The sequence below is a fragment of the Ostrea edulis genome, chromosome 2 (genome assembly GCF_947568905.1).
Source record: "Ostrea edulis chromosome 2, xbOstEdul1.1, whole genome shotgun sequence".
NCBI lineage: Eukaryota > Metazoa > Mollusca > Bivalvia > Ostreida > Ostreidae > Ostrea > Ostrea edulis.
The window spans coordinates 62,085,959-62,100,409 of record NC_079165.1 but is presented as its reverse complement, the minus strand read 5'-3'; the positions used below and the strand labels follow the sequence as shown (position 1 = coordinate 62,100,409).

Here is a 14,451-nt window from a genome sequence, read left to right as displayed (position 1 = left end):
CGCACCATAATGGCATTGCAACAAGATGTACATAGGAAAAAGGGGGGTCATAAGAATTGTACAGTATATATGTATCTTAGGTTGACCCCTCATAAACCCAATACAATTCCAAAACAGACAAAAATGCCATAAACAGTTGTCTGCCATCAAAAAAGGGTGCGCGTTAAAATAGACGTACTATATCAAGATTTATCATTAATACGTACATTGTTCACAAATGCATAGCATTAATGAGGAAATGGCTTTTACAAACTTCGTTCTACAATTACTTTGATACAATATATATCATTTCTAAGTATAACTTCATATAAAAATTCGAACGTTTGAATAAGTTTCAATAAAATGCACTGAATAAATAATTATGTCGTATAATTATCCATTATTCTATAATAAAACGAAACAGAGTGGCAGCATGCATGTACTATTAACCCCAATGGAATGTTGCTAGCGAAAATTTTCATAGCGTATACGTCTTATCGTCCAGGAAAACGATTCGGTGAGGAGGAATACGATTCATATTCCACCTCTTATGTGTTAATGAAATCGGTTCTTCTATATTCAAGCAGTCTTTATTTTTTTTATTGTGACATCATCATTCTAGTCAAATTGTGACAATATAGTTACCATGAAAAACCATATTGGTCGCATGATGTAAAGCAAGTTCTATTATATTTATGTTTCCTTTGTTGTGATCATATCAAACCGCACGTGATGAAGAATTCTCCTTAAACACATGCCATACAGATACTTCTTACATTGGTATCCAGATCAATAGTGAATTTATTTTCAGAGTATTTTCCAGATATGGTAACACGTCTACTGATTCATCTTCTCATTCAGGCTTATTTTCCACCCACAACATATACGCAAGTCTTTGTTGTATATGAATTCATACTTAAATTACCCAATAGTACTTTATAATGTTACAAGATCTCCTTTAACAAAGTATATCATGTTATTTCAAGGAAGAACCAAATGCTTCCAAAATGTAGACCTGATTTCATGTGGTTGAAAGATACCGGGAGGTGTGTTGGTATGTTACTTTACGTTCTATTTGTACATTATCATATGATATATGTTATAAGATTATATTTTAATTGTTTGTCACGTCTAGAATTTTTCACTCATATTAAGACGTCACCACAAGCGACCTATGCTTAGCGTTTATGGCAGTAACAATGAGGACTCTTTAAAATGCCAGTGCCTGCCGCAACACGGGACCTCAGTTTTTAAGGTCTTACCTGAAAGACCCGTGTTTCTCACTTTAAAATTCCGAGTGTTAGGAGAATGAGCAATCACTACTATCATAAGTTGATGCGACTACGGCACGTGTAGGGCTCGATCTCACGACCTCCCAGTTACGAAGTAAACACTCAACCACTTAGCTACCGGTACAACAAAGTGTATAACAGTATAACAAGAGAATTGTAGTCCTTAACGGTCACCCTAGTATTAAACGTTAACAATCAGTATATATTGATTATGCTATGAATGAGTGGATTTTTCAAGCTCGGCGGAGCGAATGACTTCTGTTTTAACAACCGAAAGTGAAGTAATTTCTTTTCTTGTTTCTATACTAAATACAGCTAATGAAGTCACCACCTGTATGATATGAAAAATTCTCGAGTGGTCTTTCAAACGGCTGGACAAATATCGTCAACATAATTATATTAATCAGTAAACTATATATTTCTCAGAAGACCACCATCCAAGGTCACAAAAATCGTTATGGTCAACAACAGAAGATTCAAGTGTCCTTATATTCTAAGTTAGCGTCTGATACAAATATTTCGGACGTGTTTCATGGTAAGTGTAGGCCGTGCTTTCCATGAAAGATGAAGATAACGAACAGAGATCAATACTGATTTTGGCAAATTGTTCCGTTTAGCTACTACGAACAATTGCATGTTACTACAAGAAGCCATTTGTTGTTATTTTTAACCGTCTAAATCTAAGGAATGTTTGAAAATTGTCTATTTCAGATTGTCCGTTGGGTTGCTATGGACCAGAATGTATCTACAAGTGCCCTTATCCATCATTTGGTCGTCGTTGTTTGGACGGAGTCTGTAACTGTTCACGAGAGATCTGTAATATCTCTACAGCGTGTATATCAGGTAATGAAAAATACAAGTTGTGCAAACAATCAAAATAGTGGATATATTTTTGTTGGTCAGTTTTTAATAGAACTTCCATCACATTCTGTGATGTAGACTCTGGTGAACTGAAAGTACACATCTTTAACAAAAATCCATTTACAGTGGAGCCTCGTTAATCCGGACTCTTTGGTTCCCAGCAAAATCGTCCGGATAAATGAAGCGTCCGGATAATTGAATCGCATATTTTCTATCTTTACATAAGTAACTAATATATGCCTACTTTATTGATGCATAGTGAATTAAACACATTCTATCATTGGATTTGACAATTTGCATTAGTAAATAAATTATGATGTATTTACATGTATTTCAAAGCACTAAAATTCAATGTACGTGTTCAGCGTATTTGTCTGTGCTTACATTGTACGTATATATGAACCCTACAAATAAATATACAAAACTGTGTACCGTATGCACTAAAACAAATAATGAAGCACTGTATGTAACTATATGTAAATTAATCAGTAGTAACTAACATAATCATTTACACTTCAAATATTTCATCACACTTTTACTTCTTAAAGAGGCCTGTAATTTCCATATGTCACGATTCTCGGGTTCGGCGGTCTGTTAAAACAATCTTCATCGTCCAAACTTCATATAAAAATTTATTTCGTGATTATCATGTCAGTTGACAACATTCTTTAACCAAAATTCAATCTGCCAGAGTTTATATTTCTTGTTCTATAATTATCCAAGACAATATCGGGAGAACAAAAATCATTTAAGCTCGTAATATCAAGACCTACTACTGCTTTGATCTAGCCACGCGCATCTATTATTTTCATGATGCGATAATAACGGAACAAAACTCGGGTGAAACTAACATTACGGGTACATACAAAATTTAATTGTCATTTTCCTTAAAATGGTAATTTTCTCACTTCTACCCAGAGTTTAAAAATTCGAAAGCAATAAAGCGCTACAATATCGTAACAAGAATCAATCGTACACAGGTACATTCTACATACGTGACATTCTAAACGTTAAAAACTTATACTACATGTGCATGAACATACATGTATATTTCACGCCAATCAACAGTATAAAATCCAGAATCTAGAAGTATAATCTACACTCTTTAGATTTGAATAAGCCGATATCAATTTACGAATCAGTACAACTGAAATGTGTAGCAGTTAAAAAATTATCATGACAGCATGATGTTTAATTTATTAATACTATTAAGGTATTGATCAAGACTATAAATTAATATGCTACAGATTTATTTACAAAATTCAACACTACACGCAATAAAGATCTTATGTGCGAAAATTGGCAATACAATGTCTCGATCGGCACGTGCCACCTAACGGACCTATCATCACACACAATCTAATTGGAGGGAGGTGTTGACAGGGTACAGGTAATCGCTTCAATTAGACAGTTTGGCTTGTTTTCTTTATAATTTACGCCTTGCTAAAATTGTCCGACACAGACCTTCCCTAAACAAAATTACCGTCCGGATTAACGGTACAATTTTCAATGCATTATAACGTTTTGTAGTAAAAAGTGACCGTCCGGATCCGGAACGCGAATTTCCGGATTAATGATGCAAAATAACGTATAAAAATTCCGTTCCCTAGAAAAATCGTCCGGAAGGTGAAGCGTCCGGATTAATGGCGTCCGGATTACCGAGGCTCCACTGTATAATGAGCACTTACCGTCCTTATAGATTTAGCACTCTTTCTAGTTAAATTAAACACATGGGAAGTATTTTCAATGAGAAAAATCAATAACTCACTTTGCAAAACACATTAAATACCAATCGAGACGTACATGCAGTGAAGAATCGTATAGATGATTTATGAAGGTATTTCTCGTTTTGTATCGTAATTAAGGTGATTTTAATTGTATTCTGTACAAGTTCCATACATTTAGAGACCAATTAATTTCCTCCTTCCTCGTTGATTATTGATATATATAAAGCACAGAAATAGCAATCAACTCTTAAATGACCATACCTGCCCTAAGTGAAGAAATAATTAATATAAAGCACAGAAAATTTCACTTTATTTGGATACTCACTTCCGCCCCTACCCGGGGTTGAACTCACGACCTGCGGAACCAAATCTCCTAGCAGCATGTAACCAGCGCGCTAGACCGCTCGACCATCTAGGCAAGTTAATGGTGCGGAAGTGGGTATCCAAATAAAGTGAAATTTTCTGTGCTTTATATATATATATATATATATATATATATATATATATATATAATACACAGCACCGGTCTGGGCAAAACTATTTCTTGATCATGGATTATCTCATACACCCACAATGACTGTAAACATTACAAGCCTACATTGTAAGTGGTAATCATAGAAGCTGAGGTATGGTATATTCCTGTCCACATATATAAAACCACATTTTCTCTATCTCTCTCTCTCTCTTTTGTATACACACAGAACATTAAAAAAATTATGTGTAGATCAAAATGTCAGGAGCTTCGCCCTGGAGATTTTTAGCAAAGGTGACGCATTCTGGAATAAGCTAGGAGAGAGATTTCTTTGAATGGGGAAACACATTTACTTTGAACAAATGATATGGAAAATGTGGTAGAAAAACAATTTAAGGATATGAGCCCATTATCACATTACGATTATATATCCTACATATACTACACATGTAATTTAATTACATTTGGGCCTCCGTAGACGAGTGGTTAGAGCACCGCGCTCAAAAATCACGCCGCATCTCACCTCTGTCGGCGAGGGCTCGAATCCCGCTCTCGCCGGTAAGTGAGAAAGTTTCCCAGTTTACTTTCGGAAGGTCGGTGGTCTCTTCCCAGGTACATTGTATCTGGGTTCTCTATTCCACCAATAAAAACTGGGCGCCACCAGATAACTGAAAAATTGTTGAGTGTGGCGAAAAACATCAATCAATCAATCAATAATTACAATTTAAAGTACTTTAATAACACATTTATTATCCTTTTGCAGTTGAGGCTAAAGATTCTACAATTTTGACCACGCAATTAGGAAACTCTTTTCAACCCAGAGGTCATAGTAATAACAAGGACAGCACAATTAATGAGGATTCTGGTATTCTGCTTACTAACTTTCCAACCACTGATTTTACCAAAGGCAGAAGAGAGGAGGTAAAACCCAACCTCAGGAACTCTGATCGTAACATAAAATCCGAAGACGGTTTTTATGAAAAGCCAAGGAAACACAGACATACAAACTATGTGTCAGTCATTCTTATTACGTTCTTCGGAACCTCGGTGTCAGTTCTGTTGATTGTTGCCGTGGAATACCAGATTTGGTCCAAAATGTACAGAAATCGTGAACAAAAACCAAGACATCTGTCCGTTACTTCTGACCCAGAGCAAAGAGGAATATACAATGAAATCAGCAATGTAAAGAACTAGCCAACCAGTGTCTTAAGTACATGTATAAGAATAGTCAATATAACGGAAGTAACTAAACTACAGAAGTAAATATTCTGTCACGATGTATTCTGAGGTAGTGAGCAGCACTTAATGATATGTTAAATATATTTAGGACCATAGGATACTATTATCAATATTAGTTTAATAAAAGATAATTATAATTCCTGAACTATGTCTTGTTTGTATCATATAAAGCATATCCTATGAGGCATGAAAGGTGAAAATAACGAGCAGTGATCAATCTCATAACTCCTATAAGGAATGCAAAATAATGAACTGGGCAAACAGGAACCCCTGGATATACGACATGTAGGATGAGGTGCCTAAGAGGAGTACGCATTCCCTGCCGACCGGTCACACCCGCCATGAGCCCTATATCTTGATCATCTGTAGACAAAATCAGTATGCCAAGAACGGCCTAAGAATCAATATGAAATACGTCAGACAGCATTTGACCCAATGATAGGTTGTACATGTAGTATTGGCAAACTAGATCATTATAACGACCATACAATTTGCAAAATGCTGACTTTAAACGAGACTGTTGAAACCCCTGCAAGATCATCTTGTTTGTCAGTAGCCTGCCTCGATTTAAAAACTGATCATACGCAGAACAAGCTCTTGCGTATCGAATCAGTTGAGAGATATAAAAACCATGTGCAGGTGATAATAGAATTATATTGCAACATAAATATGGGAAGTTGACGATGGAGAAGCTGAAATCATCCCGTTTGTCATATAGTTCAGTTGTTAGTTTGCCGTTAATATTCATTTTCAATAAAATATCCAAGTTCTAAGCAGATGTGGAGGACTCTGGTGTCTTTTATCTCGAGTTCACAGGGAAATATCAAATCGACAACAGAATGAAAATGATTATTGTTAATAGACAAAACATCGTCGATACATGTATATCTAAATGTCATGTAAAAGGCCACAGCAAGAGATTTTGTCTAGTCGCGTAGACGCTTTTGAATAAACTCTGCTTCAAAAGAATATAAAAAGGGGCCAGCTGACAAAGGAGCGCAAGTTGTGTTTATGGAAATTCCAACAGACTGTTGTAAGACCTGATCATCAAAGACTACGAATATATTGTAAGTAAGGAACTTGATCCAGGATGTTTTTTATTTCAATTTCAGAGTACTTGTGCGTGGAATCAGAGTAGTGTTTAGCTAAGTGATTTTTGGATGGCTAATCACTAGATACGAATATTTCCCATTTTTATTTTTGTTGAAAAAGCAACTGTCTATAATGTCTTGATGAATAAAAAAAAATACATCAATAATCAGCGCTCGTTTTTATAGTTTAATGATATAGTTTTAAATCATAATATCGAAGGAAATTGTTACAGGTGAATTGGTCTGTTATTTTCCATTTAAGCTAAAGGAAGAGGTGAGTTGTTTGAGTTGAATTTCCTCATCACCAACATTTTAGATACATTTTGGCTTGTCTCGTAAATCATATTTGTTGAGAATGTCCTCAAGTTCCTTGAAGTACTTTTCAATTCTCATCCATGACGTACATTATGCTCCTAGCTCAGATATTGTTTTACGAAGCCGAATGGTTAAATTAGACGCGGGGCCTCAGTAGCCGAGTGGTTAGAGTATCGCACTCAATATCACACAGCCTCTCACCTCTGGTCGGCGCGTGTTCGAATCACGCTCGTGCCGGTAAGTGAGAAAGTTTCCCAGTTTACTTTCGGAAGATCGGTGGTCTCTTTCCAGGTACATTGTATCTGAGTTCTCTCTTCCACCAATGAAAACTGGGCGCCACCAAATAACTGAAGAATTGTTGAGTGTGGCGGAAAACATCAATTAATCAATTAAAATAGACCATCGGCCCATAACGGATTTTAGCGACTGAAGAGGAAGTGGGTGATCTTGGTCTCGATTTCCTAGCATAACAGTATACTCTTGTGTCCAGATTCCTGACCTTAGCGGGTGTGTATCCACACCCAACACCTGTATATCCACACCCAAAACCTGTATATCCACACCCAACACCTGTAGCTGAATGTTTTACTCGTCTTGCCTCCTCTTCTTCACTGCTTCTGAGAGTTTGTTCAGGAATAAAATATTTTCTGGATGCCTTGCATTTTCTATACATTGAGAAATCATTTTCCACCAATGAGAGATAGTAGTGATTTGCGATCCCCTGTTTCCCGCTAGGCGGCGATACTTCTCCCTGTCCAAGAGTATCTTCATTACATTGGATGCGAGATAATGGTTGTAAAGTTTAACAATATTTTTCTTCGCTTTTATTTTCTATCGGTACAGGTGACTTTGTAAAGGAAATTATAATGAAGAACTACAAATATGGTATATTAAGTTTAGTTCAGTTTAAAAGCAAATTAAAAAAAAGTAATGCGAGAATCTCAGGTCGAAAAAGAGAACATGTCGATAGGTACTTCGCATGTTACATGTACATTCAAGAATTGGGCGTGAATTAAAACCAAGAGGACTGCAAACGGTACAACATACACCCGTCGGACAGTGAAATTCAACCTTGAAGCATATTATGCACTCTGAATTGATACCACACATTATCTGATATATAAATTGTAGGCTGTTAAAACAACAGATAATAATTGATAAATGGAATTCCTGTTCAATTCAAATTATCTTCTAAAGGTTAATTCACAAAACATATTTAATACTGATTTCTTCAAAAACCTTTGGTAGCTTTTCTATCTTTTTAAGCGATCGACATACAATCATTCTTTACGAGGGTTATGATATTCAAATCACAGGCAATACTTCTCATTACCAGCTCATTAGAGTTCTCGCGCTTTGATGACTCTTGTGCGTCATTGGTAAGAAAATGCACAAGTCTCACGAGCAAGTGCGAGATTACTGGGACATAAACGAAACGTTCATAACACCCCCCTTTTTAAGTTAAAGTACATGGCGGATTCTTAAATAAAATAGCCATTAGTCAAACTGCATTTTTTAAATATTCTAACACTAATTTATCAAGGATGTTACATGTTTTTTAAACTCTACTGGTGTATTTCAAAAATTCCAAACAACGATGTTCTCTGTCCTAAGTCAATCAATATTTTGTAATTTTCAAAATAGCTTAGATGCAGTTTGGAAACGCATTTGTTGTGTTAATTAGTGTTATAAACGTCTAAAAGAATGCAGTTTGGCAGATATATAACTTATTCTAAAATATTGGAAAATAGAGAGAGAGAGGGAGGGGGAGGGGTACATGAACGATTACAAAGTCCATTCCATATGAACCTGTCCAAATTGTATGATAAAATAGAATGTCTTCATAGTCTGACAGAATAATTTTGATAACATATGAATCCCATTAATTACAAGAAAAGTTATTGTGTCGGATGTGCATATTGGTTTTTCCCTTCACAGTTCTTCTTGCGATTGATGCTTTATATCGGTCAGGTTTGGCAGATTTAGTACCAGCACTCCTTCACGTAGTTTAATAAGTTCGTCTGTTTTCTTGTAAGAATAATCAATTCCTAAATTTGCCTTTAGAATTTTAATCAATGTCGTGGTTTACGCGCCTTTAATTTGAAGAGCTCCACTAATGGAAATGATAAGTATTTGTATCGTTTGGGTTCGTATATACTATTGAAGACTCTTTTGATAGTAAATTCGAACCCTAAAATTATAATTGCCTGTGATGTGCTATGTGCTGATTAAGTTAATAAACTGAAATAAAGGCTTTTGGGAACTGATTGGTTCAGTACATAATAGTATAAAGACATACCGCGTGTAGATGAATTTGTATATGTTACCAGTTTTTATGAAGTTTAAGGAAAATTGCAATTTTCTGACGGTGATATATGATTTTGTTTATGTATGTCTCGCATCTTAAAAAGTGTGATGACCTATATATTTTATTTGATAATTTGTTAGTTTTAACTCTAATAAATGGAAATAAATACACTTTTAAAACTTGTATCAGATAAAACTGCGAGTATGGAGTTACCTTAAAGGGGAATTAGCTGTGAAAGTGATGTCAACCTTTTAATCTCAAAATTTCCCAACGGCATAGGAATATATATGAATGACTAACAAAACAATAATTTGTACAAAAACAAGAGAAACCTAATAGAACTACGTTAGACAACCGCTTCTAGCGTAAAGAAATACATTAGGAAGAATTATTGTCTTGCAAAACAATAATTCTTTAATCACAAAAATTACCTATTGATGTGCATGCTTTGAGGTTAAAAAGTGTTTGAAATAATTAAATATTGGTTTTATTACTGAAACATATAATATATTGAAATTTTCATTGAATTCAATTTTTGGTAACAAAATGAAAGCTAATACCCCCTTTAATTGATTGATTGATTGATGTTTTCCGCCACACTCAACAATTTTTCAGTTATCTGGTGGCGCCCAGTTTTTATTGGTGGAAGAGAGAACCTAGATACAATGTACCTGGGAAGAAACCACCGACCTTCCGAAAGTAAACTGGGTAACTTTCTCACTTACCGGCGCGAGCGGGATTCGAACCCGCGCCGACAGAGGTGAGAGACCGTGTGATTTTGAGAGCAATGCTCTAACCACTCAGCCACGGATGCCCTAATGCCCCTTTAAAGTATTTCTATAAAAAAAATATAAAATATGGACCAAACAGTTTTAAAAGGTTACAATGTTAAACATTTTGATACCAAAGGTGGTCTTGTCACAAGGAATGTGTATGTGATATATGAGAGGCCTATCATTCACCATTTAAAAGTTATGAATAAGGTTCAAGCTTCTGGAGGACAATCCTTACAACAGAATGGAGATGATTCTGTAGACAAGATTAAATCTACACTTGTTGAAAAACGTGAAATTCGTCACAGTGAAAAGGGATTCTTGGCATTTGGGGATGAATGCTCAAAATATAAAAAAAAAACCACCTATATTTGAAAACTGGAGAAATGTAGAGACAGGTATCCTTCGTGTGAAAAAATGTGATCGGAACATTGAAGATTTTCAGAAACTACAGAGTGACATAGAGAGTTCATTTAATGAATTTCATACTAGTGTACAACAGTATACTATTTTTCTCCAAAGACATTCGAGAAATGAACAAGTTAAATCTGAACATAAGATATGTACAGATGACTTTGAAAAATTGGAAAGTTAGTTGTTGATAAGGCCTTGGATAATATTAAAGCTGTGAAACTGGAACTCTTAGAAACTCCATCACAGATATCAAGACCCAACACAGAAAAGAAAAGAAGAGAAGAACGGAAGTTAGAAATTATAAGAAAGGAGGCAGAGTTAAGAAAGGAGAAACTTCGTCTTGAAGAAGATGAATCAATTAGAAGAGCTGAAGTGAACAGGAAAAGAAGTGAATTAGATATTGACTTAAACTTGTTAAAGCAGGAACATAATGTAGATTGTTCTAGTGAAGATGATCTTGAGCAGGACCTTGATCACATTGAGAAAGAAAGTCCTAGTGAACGTACCAAGAAATATGTTCAAAACATTCCTTCAGCTTACGTTGATATGACCTCTAACATTCAACCCACTTCAGAATCTCACAACATGATGTCTGACATGACGTTATTTCTAATGAAAAAGCAACTTCTTCCGGAACGTTTCTCGAACTTTGACGACACTCCTGAGTCGTACAATGCCTGGAAATTAACCTTCACGAATATCATCAGTGAACTGAAAGTATCGAAGTTTGAAGAACTTGACTTACTGTTAAACAGACTTACTGGTAATTCTAAACTTACCGCCAGTGGCATCCGTAATGCAAATCCTGGAAAATCTGATCATGCATTGAAAGTTATCTGGGAAAGACTGGACCAAATATACGGGAGACCTGAGATGTTGGAAGCCTCTATACGCCAACAGCTTGAAAACTTTCGACCTATGATATCATCAGAAAACAAACGGCTATATGATTTGCTGAACATTCTGATCAAGATAGAATCACTGATGACAAATTCTGCATTCTCAACTAGCTTGGCATACTTCAACTCATCAATAGGAGTGGATCCCATTGTTAGTAAATTACCATATCACCTGCAGGAGAATGGATCACTAAAGCGTCTGCTTACAAGAAATTAAACGGTGTTCCTTTTCCGCCTTTTTCATTTTTTGTGACATTAGGGATAATAGTGAAGTTAGAAATGACACAACATTTTCATTCATTGGTAGTAAACAGTCCACTCAAAAACGCCCAGTGAATTCCAAAAAATCTGATGTAACGGATTACAACAACAACAACGTTTGTTGTCCTTATCACAAGGCAAGCCACAGCCTGTAAAGCCTTTCGTGCAAAAACTTGGTCAGAACGAAATAATTTTCTACAAAGTAAAAACATTTGAACAAGATGTTGTATCTCAACTCGACATTTAGCAAAAGACTGTCAAGTGAAAATTCAATGTACAGTTTGTGGAAGTCGTAATCACCCTTCAGCATTACATCTCGACAAAGTTTCGTCAGCGAGTCCAAGCTTGCATGGCGGGGAGAAAGCGTATGGCTCTTCTACTTGACGGACCATGAAGTTGGACGCAGAAACAGTATCACCTGTATCCACAACTCTCACAAACACCAGTGCAAAGTGTACCACTTTCTTTGGTGATCCTTTTCAAGGAAGATCATGCAGCAAAACTTTTCTTGTCGATATATATCATCCAAACAATCCAAACCATATGCATCGTGTTTACACAATTGTGGATGATCAGTGCAACCAGTCTCTTGCATCTCCAGAGTTATTCAATGCCTTGAACATTACTTCCTTACCAATTCATTACACTCTCACAACTTGTTCGGGAAAACGGCTCTCAACGGTCGGCAGGTGTTAGGACTGAAAATGCGTTCATTTGACACATCTGTAACAATGTATTTTCCTCTTCTAATGGAATGTGATGACATCCCCAATGAAATGTCCGAAATTCCTACACCGGAAGTTGAAATGAGTTACCCGCATCTACGTATGATTGCACCAAGCATTCCAGAGTTTGATGGGAATGCAACGATACCACTTATCATTGGTAGAGACTTAATTGAAGCCCATCACATTAAAGAACAAATCACTGGACCTCGTGGACAACCATTTGCGCAAAGAACTGGTCTTGGTTGGGCAATTATTGGCGAAATTTGCCTTGGGAGACTTCACAAACGAACTACATTGAATGTAAACAAAGTGTCTATTCTCAACAATGGAAGTGTAACTTGCAGCCAACTGTGTAAAAGTCATATTGAAGTGAAAGAGCAGATGTCAGCTTCTAGTTACATCATTGGAAATCGTGACTTTCATTTCCATGGTGACAATGTCTTCATGAAAACCCCTGACGATGATCGGATTGGTTTGTCAGTAGAAGACAGGATTTTCCTAAAGTTAATGGATACGTCATTCGCTAAGGACAGGACGACCTATGGACAGCACCTCTTTCCTTTAGGGAGAACCATCTTGATTTGCCTAAGAATAGAACTCAGGCTCTACGTCGAGCTCAGATTCTACACTCTTAGTCTGCAGAGAGATCCCGAGAAAAATGAACAGTTTGTGAAGCTTATGGAGAAAGTTCTGAACAGTGGAGCAGCAGAAGTTGCACCGCCCCCAACACCAACTAGTTGTTGGTACTTACCTTTGTTTGACATTCGACACCCAAGGAAACCGGCACAAATCAGAGGCGTCTTTGATCCGTCAGCTATGTATGGTGGAATATCCCTTAATTCGGTACCAGACATGATCAATAGCTTGCTCGGGATCTTACTTCGCTTTAGGAAGGACGAAGTGGCCATGGCAGCTGATGTAGAGGTGATGTTTTACCGATTTCGTGTAAATGGAGCCCACCGTAATTTCCTGCATTTCTTTTGGTACAGAGGAAATAATCCAAATGACATCATGATAGAGTACAGAATGACTTCGCATGTGTTTGGCAATAGCCCATCCCCAGCTATTGCATCTTATGGACTTTTTAAGACAGTCGAACACGCTGATCCTAATGTGAAAGACTTTGTGATTCACAACTTCTACGTTGATGATGGCTTAATCTCATTATCTAATGAATCTGATGCTATTAGCCTTATGAAGCGTACACAGTCAACCATGAAAAATGAGGGTCAGATACGTCTTCACAAAATCACATCTAGCAAACTAGCTGTAATGGAAGTATTTGATGTCAGTGATCATGGAGAACTACTTAGAGAAATAAATAGTGATGACACAATTCACAGATCCCTAGGACTGTGTTGGAGTTTGGAAAATGATACCTTTGTGTTTATGATGCCTACTGAAGAGAAACCGTTTACTCGTCGTGGTCTACTTTCGACCGTTAATAGCTTGTTTGACCCAATAGGTTTTATATCACCAATCACAATAAGTGGCAAAATTCTTCTACGAGAATGTACACCTGAAGGAGTCGACTGGGATGAACCTGTACCTGAAAACAATATTCTCAAGTGGAAAGAGTGACAGTCGTCTCTTCGTGGTTTAAGTGATATCGCCATTCCTCGTATGATGTCTCACACCTCTGTCAACCTAGCCCAGACGTAAGAAGGACACATATTCTCAGATGCTTCTGAAAAGGCAATAGCAGCATCAGCATATCTCAGAACTGTGAGTGACGGCCTAACCAGCGTTCAATTTATCATGGGAAGAAGCAAGTTAGCACCCCTTAAAGGACATACCATACCTCGTCTGGAATTGTGTGGTGCTGTCTTGGCAACATAACTTGCTGAGATCATTTCTGTACAACTTGATATCCCATTGGAATCCATGAGATACTACACAGATAACAGAGTTGTTTTAGGTTACATTAGCAACATGACTCGTAGGTTTTATACCTATGTAAGCAACCGTGTTGACCATATATTACGAACATCTTCTGCCAACCAATGGAACTTTATCTCCAGCGAGAAAAATCCTGCACATTCCTGTACTCAATGCATTACTAATGTTACCAACATTATGCAGCTACCCAGGA

At 36.6% G+C, this 14,451-nt stretch overlaps 3 protein-coding genes across 3 annotated transcripts in view; all 3 read left to right on the top strand.

Annotated features, from left to right (window-relative positions):
• The window catches only part of LOC125648752 (uncharacterized), a 232,079-nt gene that overhangs the window by 176,878 nt on the left and 40,750 nt on the right, over positions 1 to 14,451 (top strand). The gene's annotated exons all lie outside the window — the stretch shown is intronic.
• LOC130046598 (uncharacterized) lies at positions 961 to 5,709 on the top strand. Its single transcript, XM_056154726.1, has 3 exons — positions 961 to 1,033; positions 1,983 to 2,114; positions 5,095 to 5,709. The coding sequence occupies exons 1-3, from the start codon at positions 976 to 978 to the stop codon at positions 5,523 to 5,525; spliced, it is 621 nt and encodes a 206-aa protein (XP_056010701.1). The 5' UTR covers positions 961 to 975; the 3' UTR covers positions 5,526 to 5,709.
• Positions 12,363 to 13,940, top strand: LOC130051467 (uncharacterized). Its single transcript, XM_056153420.1, has one exon. It carries the CDS (start codon positions 12,363 to 12,365, stop codon positions 13,938 to 13,940), a length of 1,578 nt encoding a protein of 525 aa, XP_056009395.1.